A 16,061-nucleotide genomic window follows, 5' to 3' on the forward strand; every position below is an offset into this window, starting at 1 on the left:
CCGCCAGCGGTCTGCGTTGAATGGCTGCAACTCGACAAATATGCGGGATGGGGATGAATTTTTGCGGTTCGCCGGCCGAAGGCAGTCTGGCTTATCAGTAGGCTTGGCGCGGTCTTATCAAATGATCCCGTTCGGGAAGCTCATCGGCCATTCTTATTCTCCAAACTTCCCACCTTCCCCTTCTCTCATCCTACCTTCTTTCCTGCACCTTTCTTCTTCCTTCTAATCCTCCTATCTACCAATCCCTTCAAACTCCGCTCAAAATGGCTGCCGTCGCCCGCTGCGTCCCCCGTTTCGCTTCTCGCATCCTCTCGCCGAAGCTCCCCATTGCGCGCATGTCGCCCGCAATGGGTTTCCCGCGGGGAAGTATCCGGAGCTTCTCGCAAAGCGCATTCTGTACGATTGTGCCCAATTCCTTATGGAAATGTCTTTTCAAGTCGAATATGAAGCTAATATGTCTTTGTCTTGTAGTGCAGGCAAAGAAGTACACTGAGTCGCACGAATGGGTCGAGCTCGCCGACAACGGCAAGACGGGTTAGTTTTCCATTGCGTTACAATGATGACGGACCATCCCGGTTTAATGCTTTAGCAAACAATACGCTGACAAGACAATTCATTCCTCAAATACAGCCAAGGTTGGAATTACCGCGTACGCTGCTCAGTCTCTTGGCGATGTCATCTTCGTCGAGCTCCCCGAGGCGGGCCTGGAAGTCGCTGCTGGTGAGCCTGTCGGAGCTGTGGAATCGGTCAAGTCTGCCTCGGACGTTCTGTCTCCTGTGTCCGGAACGGTCGTGAAGGGCAACACCCTCCTTGACGATAAGGCTAAGGCTATCAATGAGAGCCCCGAGGGCGATGCCTGGATCGCCGAGATTGAGGTCAGCGACCCCGCAGAGCTGGACGGATTGCTGGACCCGGAGACCTATAATGAACAGAACCACGAGTAAGAATCCATGGGTGAGGATATGAGATGAATATATTGGCGGGGTTTGCGTGGCTTCTTCTCGTTGTCTATTGTTTTGGTCTTTAAAAAGCGTTACATGATTTTGGACGACTGGGTGTGGTTTCCTTCAACGAAAGACTCGATACATACGTCGGGCCTACAATAGCTAGACCTTTGTTCAACAGGAACGGTCTAATATATACATGGCTGAGATCAATCAATTGGTACTAGGCATTTTACCCCATAGTTCCCCGTACATAGTCGATGACGTAATGAGGTCATAGAGTGGACATTCAAGCCTATTGGACATTATCACTACTAACCATCTATATTCATATCCTGAGTATGTGTTAACATTATATTCCTTAAACATGCTCTATACAGGTGGAATTGATTCACGACAGATCGGACACTGCAACCTCAACCGCATCCAGCTCTCAAGACAAGTACTATGGAAGATATGCCGACATGGAGTAACCATGTACGTGCGCCTCGTCAGGATGCTCGTAGCCCCATCTGTCACACTACTGCTACCCCCAGACGCACCCGGAGCAGCAAGCACAGGAACTTCCATCTCTTGCATGCAGATAGCGCAATCGAACACCGCCTTCTTCCGATCTTTCGGTCTAGGTTTGTCTTCCGCCTGGGGTTCTCTTTCATCTGCGCGCAGAGATCCAATTGGCAATGTGCCACCTGACTCGAGATCCTGCTCAGACCCGGTGTCGTCGCGCAAGATGGGGTGGTAGTCGTATGCTGGTGGCGCCCAACCTCGGGGTACGAAGAAGCGAGGGCCAAGGATATCCTGAATGGCTAACAACCAGACTTGAATCCAGACCCAGCCGGCCATTGCTAGCGCAGTGATTGAATCAGGGCGGATGAATAGTACGTTTCCTCGTACGGTTAAGAAATAGAGGAAGGGGGAGAGCCGGAGAACACTTTCACCGACCACAAAGTCCCATCGCAAGGCCTTGCGACAATTGCGCATGGCATTGCGATAGATCTGTGGACACCAGAACGACAGGTAAATGAATGCCAGGGTTCGAGCATACATGGATCCCAGCCGGACCGGCCAAAGAAAAGACCATATCGAAGTGATAAGCAGTAGGAAGAGGACAAGGTAAAATCGAGCGTACATGGCCCCCACATCTGCCCGAGCATTTCCAGAAGATGGTGTCACGTTGCGATTCGGCGGTTGTGTGTCTTCGTCTTCAGGTGGATCTTGGTCTGGTGTCAAAATGACAGGGGTCGCACCCGTGTCGCCCACCCGCCTTGCAGTCGCAGGCGGTGGCAAGCTGTCTGTCGCGGTGTTTGAAGACTGCTGGTTGGAACGACGGTTTTGTTCTTGCCGTTCAGGCGCTTGGACCGCCCATATTTCCATCATGAACTTCATTCCAATGTAACTGACCGAAAGGAAGGTTAGGAACGATACCGTCGTTATCAGCAGAAACGACACAGCTGAATATAGCTCCAAGAGAAGAAAGACTAGCACGAAGGCATCCCCAAATGACATCATGGCAATAGTGTAAAAACTAATGCGACTCCTTGTCGATGGAGTAGATGCTTCCTTGATCTGTCGTAATAAGAGTGCGATCTGCCCAACCAACACACCAGAGATTAGGAACAATAGGCGGGAGGAATATTTGGAATATTCTTCTAGTTTGGGGCCGGATAGGTACAGAGCATCTGAGGGAGGATAATCTGGCGCTCCTTTCGTCTCAAGAATATACCCACAGTCAGGTGAAAACACCACAGCGGACATGACCATGAGAGGAGGAGACGGAACCGGTGCCCCGATGGGGTATCTTAGCTCCTTCTCTATCTGCTCAATGACTGTCCCCTCTGCCAAATAGTTTTGGAAGGTGATCGGGTGTTGCTGCAGATAAATGATATGCTCGCATCTTGGTGCAGGAAACTCGACCTGTTCGGATCCAACCACCGAGGACCAGGGGAACAACGTCGGTTGATTAATATCTTTCTGAGATATTGTATCGGACAACGACTTGAGAAGAAGCTGGTGTGCAAGTTCATATGAATCTGGCGAAAGGGTAAAGTGCGGCAACGCGAACAATCCGCCGAACTTCTCGCTGGTGGTCGTGAGGAGGATACCCCCTGTTTCGGGATAATGAATTCCCAACAACGACAAATACCACGTATGACCCCAGTAATCATTGCTTTCCACGGCCAAGCTCGCCCTAATTTCCCGAGCGCGCCTATCTCCGAGCCGGAATTCTTCCCCACCACCGTCCCGCAGGTCCAAATAAAGTGCACCGCCTGATCCTGTAATGTTCTGACTGAACTCGTGGGTAAAATACTCATGCTCCGAAGCGATAGCCGTCACGTTGAGACGCTGGGCATTTGAGTCTTGCTTATTCCGCACCCAGTCTCCCCGTAGCTTTCCCGTCGCATTGCGATAAACCGGCAGACGGATTTGGCTGAGATTCGAAGGTGTAGAAGGGTAATTTAAACCAGCATCTGAGATGGAAAATTGCAGCTGACGACGGGCCCGATCTTGCGCATCCGTTAGGAGATCCCATGCATAGCTGTCGTTCTTCCGAACACCGGCAAAGGGTAGCCATCGGTCCGCGCGGGGGTTGAAGTCCCCGTAACGGGATTCGTTTAGATGGCGAAGCGCATCTTGCTCCCTCTCGACCTCTATTTCATGCTCGCGACTCTGTTCAACTAGCGGTGGATGACCCTGCGAACTCAGAAGGAGATAGAGGATGATCAGGAAGAAGAAGAGGGAACCGCGGTTATCCATTGATCCCTAAACAACACAGGCATCGGATTCGAGCCACTTCAAAGTAGGCACGCTATGTACATCGCATTTCGATCAACCGGAAGAAAAAAGAGCAGGGATGTTTCTATCACTGCCTATGCCACACGGAATCTGCGGAGCGAGTAACAAGTAAGAGTGATGGAGGCGGCAAAGTCGATGATGCGATGAGGTTAGTAAAATATCAGCGGTGGCCTGAGGCAGAAAGCATCTTATCGTGTGGCATATCCTCCGCATTAACCGACTTCTCCGTATTAAACCCCTTATTGCCATTCCCGATTGCCATTCCAGGACCGCAAATTAGCACAGACTGGCTTTTTCAGGGCGATGGCATCTAGTTTGCCCCTCCCCGTTCCTCCACGCACTCCTACGCCGCCTCCCGATGAGCAGCCTCCGGTGATCCCTGAGCCTGGACCTCAGGAATACAACAGCTCGCGCTTATCGCCATTAGTTGATACATTTCCTACCTTGCGCAGTCCCTCAGATACGGGAAGTCAAGACCGATTGAGTCCGACTAAAGCGTCTTTTGGTCCTAGTGCGGTAGAGGTTGCTGCCCAGAATGCCTCGAACGGCGATGGGCCGTTCAATTTCCAAACGGTGACGATGGCAAAGAGCCCGGTGGTGAAATCTGTATGTTGAAAACTAATTAACCATGGAAGGACGTTTACTGAGACTTTGCGCAACGGAAAATATAGAATATCGGTCAACGACGTGGACACAAGTACAAACATAGCAGCATCTCGCATCAGATCTTCCTTGAACCTCCTCCTAGAGCACCTCTCGCTTTACCCAATTCGCTGCCGATCCCTACATTCAAAGAATGCCGCACAAGCATGTCGAAAGACCAGAAGACGCGGTTTTGGTGGAGCGTATGCCATATGTTCGTGGCGGCCTATACGCTTTGGAGCGCCGAAGGATCGTTGGCCATGACGGCGCTGTCCCATTTGATCCTATACGATTCGCTTGGAGCATTACTCTGTGTGGTAGTGGATGTGTTTGGTAATTTCGAAGTTTGGAGGCGATCTAGCATACGGCATCCTTTTGGGCTGGAGCGCGCAGAAGTGTTGGCAGGGTTCGCGATGTGTGTCCTTTTGCTTTTCATGGGAATGGACCTCATTTCGCATAATCTACAGCACTTTCTGGAGTCGTCTGGTCATGAGCCTCACCATTCTCATCCTCATTCTAGAGTCTCTGTTGGTAGTGTCGACATTACCGCAGTTTTGGCGATCTCGTCGACATTGGTCTCTGCTATCGGGCTGAAGAACCATGCTCGAATTGGAAAGGCGATGCAGTTTGCTTATATTGACTCCTTGCCGTCCGTTTTGAGTAACCCGTCGCATTTCCTAACGCTTTCGTGCTCCACTCTGCTCTTAATTCTTCCCTTGGTGTCCGTTAAATTATACACATGGCTTGACTCGCTGCTGTCTGGAACGATTGCTATTTCGATGTGTGTCATCGGGGTGCGCCTCGTGAAGACCCTAGGATCCATGTTGCTCATGTCCTACTCCGGCAAAGGCGTACCGGAAGTGATCAAAGATATCGAATCTGACCCATGCGTGTTCGGTATTGATGACGCCAGATTCTGGCAAGTCCATTACGGATTGTGCATGGCAAACCTGAAGCTTCGAGTCACTGGGTCTGAGGAAAATATTGTCCGGCTACGTGAAAGGATATCTAGTTTAATCAGGAACCGCTTGGGTGGAGGGTATGGCACTGGGGGTCAGAAATGGGAAGTATCGCTGCAATTTACTGTAGAACAGCTGTGATTATGCCTTTTTCTGGCGGGCTGTCTGTTATTGTTGGCTATTTCTGTACACTTTTATCCTGGTTGGACAGCAACCTACTTGTTGGTCGGTTGCTTCTGTATAAAACTCGGATGACTTGTGAATATAACCAAACATTTCACTCACAGGAACCCTATAAATGGAATTCATGATGGCTGGTCAAAGTCGTATATCTAATTCTGGTTGTGGTGGCTGGACATGATAGCATTCACTATCAACTAAGGGCTTGCGGGCACATATATGAGCAACCTCATCTTCAGTCTGCTATGTAGAATTTGATCAACTCAAAGTAATTCCTCAAGAAAGCCAGTCAGCCATTCTATACAGCTGCCATCATGGTTTCCTTTTTCGATCTCCCTCGCTCAGTCCGCGAGGAGATCTACCGCCATGCCCTCGTTAAAGTCCGGGTCTTCGTACGTCCCTTCATCTCCATGGAATACATGCTGCACCCAGATCGAGCCGAGATATATGATAACCCCAATCTCGCCCTCCTCTGTGTTGCCCGCCAGATCTACCACGAAGCGATGCCCATCTACCTGGGCGAGAACATCTTTTCCATCGTCCAGGTCGATATGCTGGCCGCCGCGCGTATGGAGAACAGACGAGTCGCGAAGAACCTCCGACAGATTCGCAGATTGGAATTGAAATTCGATCACCGAGATTACAAGTATATGGCTGAGTTTCTGGGGACTGAGATACCGACCGTTATGACGGAAATTGACGACTGGGCTGATGAATCTCCGGTTAAGAAGCTTGCTATGAGGGATCTGAGCAAGATACGTGATCACTTCGATGTATCTTCTAGCATTATACCCTCTGCTTCGAAGTTGAAACACAAGAGCCGATTGATCGATACGACCGGAAGACGGCAACGACAAGCGCTCAACCATCATTGGTATCAGCACAAAGACGACAGCCAAGAGACACGCCACGATCGACTGACCGAGAACCTGAAGGAATATCTCTGGGGACGAACCCTAACTTTCGTCCGCCAGACTTTCCGACTAACTCACCTCTTTATCGATATACGCCATTGCACTTGCCCCGTGGGCTGTTGTCGTTTGGCAGACCAGGTTCTGGATTGGGGCTGGGTGTATGTCTGGATTCATGGCTTGCCGGGCGAGGTCCAGGTGAGAGGATCATCGAGGTCCGAGAAAGAAGTTATTGCTAGGAGTTTGGACCGGCAGTCATTCCACCCCAAGTTAGGAATTGAGGAGGTTTACGACCAGTCTAGGGCTCAGGATCATCGGAGGTTGATGCAGCATAATGCCCTGCTTAGGAGTGTTTACTGGAGGTTGAATGAGATGTAACTGCAGGATTATCCATTGCCTAGAGATAAGACACCTCAACAGCTTGAATATTGAATGAGAAACGGATATAATTGTCCATCAAAACCGCACTGCTCTCTCGTTCATCGTCAAACAATTGGCCATTAACCTTCCTCTGTTTTGGTATGATACATGCCCAGCAATACAATTGCCGGTCTTTCTCCGAAGGCAGCGAAAATAAACAACAACCAACGCAAAAAATCACGGCGTCGCAGCCAGAGTACCCTCCTTCTCAATGTTGCTCAGACCTTCACGCTCGTCCCGTCTCCGGCGCTTGTCGAGGATGGCTTCGCGGCGCTGCGCGAGAATCTTAAGCTGACGGTCTTCGACACCCTGGAGCCAGTAACCAAAGCTTCCACCGACACCTGCGAAGACGGGGTAGGCCCAGAGACCCTGCTTGGCGAGAATGGGACGCATTTCGATACCGAGTTGCCAGAGACGGACGGCGATGCCTGTGATTGTCCAATGCGTTAATTACTGTATTAAACCCTTTACATAGTATAGAGCCTACCGAAGCCGCCCCAGAAGAAAATCTTGGAAACCATTGTGCTTTGCGATATGTGAAGGGGGGGGGTTGACGGAGGAGAGGAGAGTTCGTTCGATCGGGAGTTCGGGACCAGCAACCGGGAAAATTGCAGGACCAATCCAAATACCTGCTACCGGGGAGAACACAGCAGGTGATAACAGAGAATCCGGAGAATCAACACCGGCCAACAAGAGATTCAGCAGTCGTTGAAGCAAGCAGACGAGGTACGAGAACGCTTGAGGTTGACCGCTCGCCGTCGAATCACGGATCCGCCTTTCCCAATCCGGAACATCATTGTCCCGGCACAGGAGGGTGCGGATACATTGCGACTTGCGCGCCTGCATTCTCTTATCGCAAAGCATTCACAACACTCTGCCATTTTTCAAAGATTATAAGGGCCCTCGCGATGGCTGGACCAGAGGAGACGCCCGATGTGAAAATGAACGGGATCAAGAGAGCCTCACCGGAGGTGAATTTCTGGCAGCGGAAAAAGTTCAAGACGGAGGAGTTACCATTGTCTGCGGCGCAACATGCAGCGATCGAGAATCTGTTGCATTCGTTCAAGAAAAAGGGTGGCTTTGACAACGTGCGCAAGAAGATATGGGCTGATTTCGACGGAGGGGTATGCTATCTACGTGTTGTTCTTTCCATGGGACGAAATGCTCATCGCGATTCATACAGGAATACAAGACAGAATTTACGCAACTACTGATTGAGCTAGCGGATTCGCAGATCGACCGAGAACCCGAGCTTCTATCGCGCGAACGCGGCAAAGCAGCGACACTGATCGAAGGAGCAGCGGACCGCAACAACGTCTACAAAACCGTGGAGACGTCAATCGAAACGATAGCGACGAATCATGTTGACTTCATACTAAATTCTGTCCGAGAGATTCGTCGCCATGAAATTGGCGAGGAAGCCGCGGCGCAAGAGGAGCGAAACGGAAACAAGACCGACGAAGATTATGCGGCCGTCATTCAAGCCAAGCGGGACGAGCGAGAAAAAGTTCACCAGGAGGCTATGCGCAAACAGAAAGAGATCGATGATGAGAAAAGGAGGATTAGAGCTGAGGAGGATCGGAAGAAGCGCGAAATCCAGCGCCAGAAGGACGAAGAGGAGCGAGCTAGAAGGAGAGAGCGGGATGAACAGAGACGTGCTGAGCGCGAGCGTCTGCGCGAAGAACAACAGAAACTTGATGAACAAAGAGATCGAGAACGAGACGAAAGATACGAGCGACGTCGACGAGAAGAGCGTGAAAGATATCGGGATTGGGGGCGCGAGCGCAGTCGGAGTCGCAGCCGGACTCGAGATAGGGAACGAGAGCGAGGCAGAGACAGAGACAGAGACAGGAACAGGAATTGGGATAGCTACCGGGCGCGTGACCGCTCCCCAAGCCGTCGTTCTGACCGTGCCGTACCCGAGCGACCTCGCGATTCTAAGACAATGTCCACGGACCCGACATCTGCGCCCCCGCGACCGCCCCCGCAACCACTGCTGCCTGTGGATGAGAAATCGCTTGAAGAGGCTGCTCTACAAATGTTGTTGAAAGAAGGCGAAGAGCTTGCGGCGAAGGCCCGGCAGAAGCCCGAGTTTGATTTCGAGGAAGCGGAGGCCATTGAGAACGGTCTGAAAGCCCCTACAACGGAGCAATCTAAATCTAGTACTCCAGCACAGGATACATATGTTGAAAGAAGGCGGTCGACAGCAGCGGCAGCAGCCGCAACAACAACAACTGATGACCGGCAACGGGAGCGCAAACGAGAGGGCAGCCGCAGCCGCAGTCGCACCCGCAGACATTCCTCGCGCTTTGATGGAGACCGTCGAGGCGAGCGATCACGGGAGACATCCATCCGACCGCGGGACCGTGATGATGGTCGAGCTCCTATCCGTGGGTATGACCGTTATGAGAGTTATCGACCTGGCCGTCGGAGTAGGAGTCGATCTACCACACGTGGCCAAGATCGGGACCGGGATCGTGTTCGCGATGACCGGTACAGGGATGATCGGGATAGGGATCGGATACGAGATCGACAACCATCTGAAAGAGAACGAGATTATCGTCATCGGGACCGCAGCCGAGAAAGGGACCGCGAAAGAGAACGGAATCGAGATGAGTATCGTCGCCGACGTTCCCCCTCGCGTGCTAGAGACCGGGACCAGGACCGAGCTCGTGACCGTGACAGTGAAAGACCGAGAGAGAGAAACCGGGACCGGGATCGAGACCGTGATCGAGTGCGTGAGCGCGAACGTGAACGAGAACGAGAACGAGAAAGGCCACGAGAGAAGGAACAAGATCGCGAACGTCACCGTGACCGAGAAAGACCCCGAGAGGGGGATCGAGACCGCGAGAGAGACAGAGACCGGGGGCGAGCACCCTCCCAATCACGCGGCCGTGCATCTTCGCGGAAACGGTCACGATCCCGAGTAGGTGCTCGCTCGCGCTCCCGCCATCGCTCCCCCAGCGTCCTCGACATCGACCGCTATGTCCCGCCGACAAGCCGTCGTAGTCGATCCCCACGTCGACGGGTGCGATCTCCAGACCGGCCCGATCGACCAGACCGGGATGACCGCGGACGAATTGACCGATATATCCCCGGTGGTACTGTTAGTGCGGGCGGGGAACGTGAACAAAGAGATCGAGAGCCGGAAAAAGCGCGGGATGTTTCGAAAAGGCGGAGCCCGGATCGCAGTCGATGATGGTAACCTTAATGACTTGTGTACTTGTACTATTATTGTTGGATGTAATTGGGGGTTTGGTGTATGAACGGGCGGTCTATATACTAATCTCTAATGATGACGACTTTGCATACAGGAGGGATAGACAATGCATTGGCAGGCTACAGATGCTCTATAAAATGCAATAGAAGATGAGCTTCAGAAACGTGAGATATGCAGACAGACAGTGAAACCTTCATGGGAAGCTAGTTATTCTTCCCCATGTCGCCGGTAGGAGTAGCCATCAGCATGAGAGCCACTAGGCCTCAGGTTAGGTGAGAGACGTTCAATAATAGTCCGTTCCAAGGCTTTTATAGACCGTTCATTATCACCTAGTTTGTTCCAGACGGAAATAAGATGCGAATTGAAGCGGACAGACGAGGAGACCCCTAGAACATGGTCATGTTCTATTCATGTCAGTATATACCTGGCGCCACATCCACGTTAAATAGACAGGGGGAAATGAACATACCCTCTTCCAAAGCCGCCTGAAACTCATTCGCCATACATAAGATCACCGCCTCATGGAAAAACGCCAACGCCTTACCCTTTGGCACCCGAAACTGCCAACACCCTCCGTTCCGATTCTCCGGATCTTCAGGCACAGGCTTTACACCCTTTCGGAAGATATGTACGCTGTCTCTTACACGGACTTTGTCCCATGGGTAGTTATTATAGACGCGGTAGAAGGTTGCGATGTCGGCGACGTCATCGTGGAGGATGTATAGTTTGTTTTTATTTGAGGGGTCGTCCGACTCGGGCGTGTACTTGTCGTACCAGACTGTCCAGTGGTATTGGAAGGGGAGGGGACGTAGCTTTCCGAAGATGTTTTGGTGGAGGGATTTGCGTGTGCTTGTTTTGTCTCGGAGGTTGTGGTTGTCGTCTGATGTTATGGGGGTGGTGTCGTTGAGTTGGAGTTGGGGGACGCTCATGGTTTCTGATTCAAGCATCTTAAATTCGGTCGAGAATATGAAAAGGGATTGCAATTAGGAGCATACAAGTCAATGTATACTTATATAGGCTCCAACGATAGTACTATAGATATCTTCCGCTCCCCTGAATATGAATAGAATCAATTTGTATAGCTGAATGAGGGGCTTGCTTAGTGAGCATTTGTAGCAGACTTTCTCATGGCTTATTTCTGTACGGAGTATTGCGTGGATCAATTAATCGCTCGGACTGTCAATCAGTCAATCAATTTGTCTGATTGAAGCCATACTGGAGGACACCGGATGTCGTCGTCGTCCAGCGCGTAGCACGGAAAATAGATTGGCCCTGGCAGTCGATCATCGCGACGCCTCGAGCCGCCGGAAAAGAAGGCACTGGATTCAGAGTTACCTGATATTGTGACCGAGAATATATTGAAGCCCTTTAGGAGTTGGCGGCTTCAACATCTATGTGATAAGGAGTTGTATGGATTACATGCGCTGCTGATAGACGATTTCATAGTGGGATCGGCCAGATCTGCCATGAGACCCGTATACATTATGGAAAGAACAGGCTTATCCTTGAAGATAGCAATACTAAGGCGTCTTTTATGTTGTACTATGTAGAGGTAGTAAGAACGTGGACCGCTAATCCGCTATGGAACCATGGATAAAGACGATGATAAACTCTTATCGATTTCATCTTTTCATCTTCTCCATTTTTACCTCCAATTTTGTCACCACGAGAACACCATTTCAACGTTGTTATTGAGCATTGTTGACGCATTCTTAATATCATTATTATAATCAGCGCATTTAAAAGAAAAAGGAAAAGAAAAGAGAACAACATGCCCGGCGTCAGCACAAAACGCGCGCGTAGCGACGACGATCCGCAGCTCTCCCCCGACGAATCTGCACCTTCACCTCCCAAGCGGACACAAACGAGAAAAACAAAGATCCTCGAGTCGCGAAAACCAGAAAAGAATTACCACAGTGACGGTGACGATGAGACTTCCTCCGATGAGCCAACCTCGTCCTCGGGTTCCTCGATAGGTTCTTCCGACGACGACAGCGAAGACGACGAAGAAGATGAACAGGAAACAAGAAATCAAGAAGAAAGAGAAGATAATGGCGCGATCCCGTTCATTCCTGGACGCCAAAAGCCTCGGATACACCGCATCGACAGAAATAGTGACATTATGTCCCGGTTAACGGCTTTTTTGCCGCAGATGAAGAGTGCAAATGAAGATCTGGAGAGAGAACTTGCTGCTGGTCGGGGTAAGGAGCTTCAAGTGGATGGCGCAGATGAGGAGGTTGAGGGGAGATATATTGAAATGGTACGTTATGCCCCTTTTTTTGACTGCCATTCACCATCGTGAGAAATGCTGACTGTCGCTGCTACAGAACCTAGGCCTGGGTGTCCTAGAAGAGAAACCGTCGGACGATGAGAACAATGACTCTTCGAGCGATGGCGAAGACGAGCGCTCTGACAATGAAGAAGGAAAGCAGCACCCGACAGAGCTCCCCAGCCGGCCAAAAGATCCGAGCGTGCTGGGTAAATTGATGGGCGTGAAAAATGACGATTCGAAAAAGCCTACAATCGAAGAAATGAACGAGTAAACTGGCTGGCCAGTTGACACGATTTTGCATATAGACGGTACTTTCGATGTATATTGCTTGGATGCTTTTCTGCATTGCCATATTATATTGAATCTATCCATAGTAGCTATCGCACTTATTGCATACACAGATGCCGCCGGTTAGTAAATCACAATTATTTTCATCAAGCAATAACCAGCCAAAGTCCAGTAGCAACACCTTTCCCAGACTTTCCCATAACAGAAAACACCCTGTGTCTAACATATTTCCACGAAGAAGAAAGAAAGATATTACTTAAATTCATGAAATTTCCTTAACACGGCATGTCCAGCCAGATTCTTGGCTCAACAAGGGCAAACTAAAGCAAGTCAGCGTCGGATTCAAAATTTTGAAAAGGGGGATGGCAAGAAACATACCTTGCGCCGAGACACCAGCCCAACTCATTGCCCTTAATCTTCTTAGCAACCTTGACTTCACGCGACAGGGGCATATCGTAGCCCGTGTGCAACAGTCCTAGCATAAAGTTGAGGTCCAGACACCACTCAGGACGGTCACGCAATTCTCCAAGAGCACCCTCAACGCCCTCGAAGATCTTCCACTTGTCCTCGCCGCCACAGACATTCGCCGTAAGTTGGTGGAGCTCGTCTAGCGTGAAAGAATCGGGCATGCCTAACGGCTTAGTCCGGTCGTAAAAGTAAGAGAAGATGTACACATCTTCACGAGAGAACGTCTTCTCAAGAGATGGCTGGTGCACACCGTTGAAAGAGCAAGGCGCCAATTTACAGTCCGCTTCCTTCCGGAGGATCTTCTCCGCCAAAGCGCGGCACTGGGCAGGAGCAGACTGTTCCTTAGGTCCAACCATCTTGACCGTGACCTGTGAACCGAGAGGGTGGTCTGCTTCATACTTCAATACGACATCACGCTCCATTCCTGGTCCAATGCACGGGTTAGGGATCGGCTGCGTCAACCACGACTGGTCTTTGGGACTTTGGGCCAGCTTGGCGTCAACAACAGCCTTGTGGATAGAATCACGAGCAGCCATAAGGCCGTATCCCAAGTGAGAATGCTGGTACAACTCGAATTCCCGTCCTCCAAACTTGAGCGAGTACTTGTGGTCACCTTCGGCAAGATGCTCCGGCATGCCACCCGCCTTGCTCTTTGGGAAGGTAGGTTGAAAGACAATCTGAGTAGAGCCACCACCCAGGTCAAAAACTGCAGCGGTAGGCGTCTCATCAGGCCCACCAATCTTGCCAAGAAGATAGTTGGTGGTAATCCAGGCATAGACACCCTCGTCTGAACCGTCCATAATTTCAACACCGCCCTTCTCTTTGGAGACTACTGGGAAGGGATAGGCGGTTTCCAAACGAGTTCTCACAGCTTCTAGGATCTTCTCGCTCATTTCGGGTCCAATCATACGCAAGCCAGCTGTAGCCTTCACGGAGACTGGCGAGCACGACTTGTACTCGTCGGGGACATTCTTCATGGCCACGTCCATAAGGGGGTCCAGACTCTTGGCGGCCCCCTCGGCATCCTCTTTGTAAGAGCTCAGACCAGAGCCACCTGGCTTCTTCTCAGTTTGCTCGAAAATTTCGTTCTCGAGCTCAGGCGTAGGACCGCAGTTGTTGAATCGGTATACGTGAATGCGAGATCCCGTGCTACCGGCATCAATCATGAGCGCATACTGAATCAACGGCTTCGACGAGTCGTAAGGCTTGGAACACTTTTCGGTCAGGGGAGTAATGGAGGGCGATTGTGCTATATGGGCAACCAGTTAGATTTAGTTCTATGTCTTTCCAAATTACCAAGTGCGACTCACCCTGTCTGAGGCCGCTTACAGTGGGTCTGGATGGTGATAAATAGAACAGCATCAACAACAAGACACCCACGATGGCACCTGTCTTCAGATACCGTGTTCTTTGAGGTTGTGCCATGGTTACTGGCGACGGATTGTATGTCGAACTGTCCGGATATTTGCTCGACTCGTCTGAATATGCAGTGGCGAACGAACTGGGTCGCGAACTTGAGCGGATGCGAGTGTTTGAATTCGGGTTCAAATATAATTCAGCGCCTTGAGATACTCGACCATCAACTCCCGTCGACATGCGAGCGAAATCAAACGGCTGGTATGTGGGCGTTTCTTGGAGACGAAACGCCCTAAAACGTGGAGGTTTGGACTGCGATGGCGAAACGGACTAACGAACGAAATGTAGTAAAACCATTGAATTTCCAAGAAAACTCCGGACCAGCCCAGAACAGAGAAATAAAAAAGAGAGAGTGAAGAAGAACAAAAAGAAGAAAAGACCGTGCAAAAAGGCAGAGCAAGAAAGTAGGCAGAAAGGTGGCCGTGACGGTTTCAGGAGAGGCGGAAAAGGTCACGGGTTCAGCTGTGGCGCATCGGCCCGGACCCTGTGGCGGTGCTTTATCAATTGTCCGCCACGGAGCTATTATTGCAGAAACAGTTCCACTGCGACGATAGACGGTTTACTCCGAGTACAAATTCCGATATATGCTACTTTCTTGATTGAACATTTTGGCTTGTTACATATCGTCTGGGCTGCGAGCAATTCCTTTCTATCCTGCCTCAACTGCGTCGCCGCAGTCTCTCCGGCAAAATGAAGTACATGCGCAATCCTTTTTCTACAACACTAACATTCCGTCACCTATTCCTTTCGTCGCCGTCTCAAACCACCTCACAAATTGCATCGCTACAGTTGAACCGTATCCAGAACCAAACATCACCACGATCACCAGAGCAACCCCGTCGTTACGCAAGTTACAAATCGGCGAGACCTGCAGAGCAGAACCAATTCATAGATGAGAGAATCCGGGCAAAATTTGTACAAATTGTGAACGAAAATAACAAATTGGGCCCTCCTGAAAACATTGTCGATGTCCTGCGATCAATCGAACGTCCTACATACTTCCTCCAGCAAGTTTCGCCGAGTATTAACGGTCAACCACCTATTTGCAAGATCGTGAACCGCGTAACAGCGAAGGAACGTGAGAAAGCTAGAGCAAAGGCTGCCCATGCCGCCAAAGCGTCATTGAAGCAGGTGGAATTGAACTGGGCTATTGACGCGCATGATTTGTCCCATCGCTTGAAACAGTTGAAGAGCTTTTTACTGAAAGGCCGGAAAGTAGAGATTTACATGAAGAGGAAAAAAGGGAAGCGGGCGCCTACGACTGAGGAGATAAAGCATCTTATGGACAATGTGGCGGAAGCAGTCGAGAGTGTCGGCGCTGCGCAGGTTAAGCCCTCGTTTGGGGAGCCGGGGAAACAAGTTATATGGGTGGTGGAAAAAAAGAGTGGTTAGATTGGATTGGGATGTCTTCTTGTATATCACTCAATCTATGTACATTATTGATGAAGAACTGGAACGTGTATTAAATGGGCCCTATGTGCCTTGACATGCTTTGATGGCATCGGAAAAACGGCGTTAGGTCCGGCTCGGGGTAATGGTCGAAAACCA

General features: G+C 50.5%; 10 protein-coding genes across 10 annotated transcripts; 6 read left to right on the forward strand and 4 right to left on the reverse strand.

Moving 5' to 3' along the window:
• Nucleotides 1-263: 263 nt before the first annotated feature.
• Nucleotides 264-944, forward strand: GCV3 (glycine decarboxylase subunit H; the record flags this gene model as incomplete). The annotated part of the gene is made up of 3 exons (XM_043276916.1): nt 264-396; nt 472-534; nt 631-944. 3 exons carry the CDS (start codon nt 264-266, stop codon nt 942-944), a joined length of 510 nt encoding a protein of 169 aa, XP_043134847.1.
• Nucleotides 945-1,316: 372 nt separating this feature from the next.
• On the reverse strand, nt 1,317-3,698 carry dscA (ubiquitin-protein ligase dscA; the record flags this gene model as incomplete). Its single annotated transcript, XM_043276917.1, has 1 exon — nt 1,317-3,698. One exon carries the CDS (start codon nt 3,696-3,698, stop codon nt 1,317-1,319), a length of 2,382 nt encoding a protein of 793 aa, XP_043134848.1.
• Nucleotides 3,699-4,040: 342 nt separating this feature from the next.
• On the forward strand, nt 4,041-5,479 carry ZRG17 (cation efflux family protein family; the record flags this gene model as incomplete). The annotated part of the gene is made up of 2 exons (XM_043276918.1): nt 4,041-4,343; nt 4,409-5,479. The coding sequence occupies 2 exons, from the start codon at nt 4,041-4,043 to the stop codon at nt 5,477-5,479; spliced, it is 1,374 nt and encodes a 457-aa protein (XP_043134849.1).
• A 353-nt stretch (nt 5,480-5,832) lies between these two features.
• On the forward strand, nt 5,833-6,807 carry ACHE_30315S (uncharacterized protein; the record flags this gene model as incomplete). The annotated part of the gene is made up of 1 exon (XM_043276919.1): nt 5,833-6,807. The coding sequence occupies one exon, from the start codon at nt 5,833-5,835 to the stop codon at nt 6,805-6,807; it is 975 nt and encodes a 324-aa protein (XP_043134850.1).
• A 219-nt stretch (nt 6,808-7,026) lies between these two features.
• Nucleotides 7,027-7,370, reverse strand: ACHE_30316A (putative NADH-ubiquinone oxidoreductase 14 kDa subunit; the record flags this gene model as incomplete). The annotated part of the gene is made up of 2 exons (XM_043276921.1): nt 7,027-7,277; nt 7,337-7,370. The coding sequence occupies 2 exons, from the start codon at nt 7,368-7,370 to the stop codon at nt 7,027-7,029; spliced, it is 285 nt and encodes a 94-aa protein (XP_043134851.1).
• Nucleotides 7,371-7,757: 387 nt separating this feature from the next.
• On the forward strand, nt 7,758-10,048 carry ACHE_30317S (BOD1/SHG1 domain-containing protein; the record flags this gene model as incomplete). Its single annotated transcript, XM_043276922.1, has 2 exons — nt 7,758-7,973; nt 8,033-10,048. The coding sequence occupies 2 exons, from the start codon at nt 7,758-7,760 to the stop codon at nt 10,046-10,048; spliced, it is 2,232 nt and encodes a 743-aa protein (XP_043134852.1).
• Nucleotides 10,049-10,276: 228 nt separating this feature from the next.
• On the reverse strand, nt 10,277-11,016 carry ACHE_30318A (eukaryotic translation initiation factor 4E; the record flags this gene model as incomplete). Its single annotated transcript, XM_043276923.1, has 2 exons — nt 10,277-10,473; nt 10,539-11,016. 2 exons carry the CDS (start codon nt 11,014-11,016, stop codon nt 10,277-10,279), a joined length of 675 nt encoding a protein of 224 aa, XP_043134853.1.
• Nucleotides 11,017-11,840: 824 nt separating this feature from the next.
• On the forward strand, nt 11,841-12,612 carry ACHE_30319S (NOPCHAP1/New4 family protein; the record flags this gene model as incomplete). Its single annotated transcript, XM_043276924.1, has 2 exons — nt 11,841-12,329; nt 12,397-12,612. The coding sequence occupies 2 exons, from the start codon at nt 11,841-11,843 to the stop codon at nt 12,610-12,612; spliced, it is 705 nt and encodes a 234-aa protein (XP_043134854.1).
• A 279-nt stretch (nt 12,613-12,891) lies between these two features.
• Nucleotides 12,892-14,693, reverse strand: GDA1 (guanosine diphosphatase; the record flags this gene model as incomplete). Its single annotated transcript, XM_043276925.1, has 3 exons — nt 12,892-12,949; nt 13,008-14,346; nt 14,408-14,693. The coding sequence occupies 3 exons, from the start codon at nt 14,691-14,693 to the stop codon at nt 12,892-12,894; spliced, it is 1,683 nt and encodes a 560-aa protein (XP_043134855.1).
• A 510-nt stretch (nt 14,694-15,203) lies between these two features.
• Nucleotides 15,204-15,905, forward strand: ACHE_30321S (putative translation initiation factor IF3; the record flags this gene model as incomplete). Its single annotated transcript, XM_043276926.1, has 1 exon — nt 15,204-15,905. The coding sequence occupies one exon, from the start codon at nt 15,204-15,206 to the stop codon at nt 15,903-15,905; it is 702 nt and encodes a 233-aa protein (XP_043134856.1).
• Nucleotides 15,906-16,061: the final 156 nt, after the last annotated feature.

Source organism: Aspergillus chevalieri, chromosome 3, assembly GCF_016861735.1.
Source record: "Aspergillus chevalieri M1 DNA, chromosome 3, nearly complete sequence".
NCBI lineage: Eukaryota > Fungi > Ascomycota > Eurotiomycetes > Eurotiales > Aspergillaceae > Aspergillus > Aspergillus chevalieri.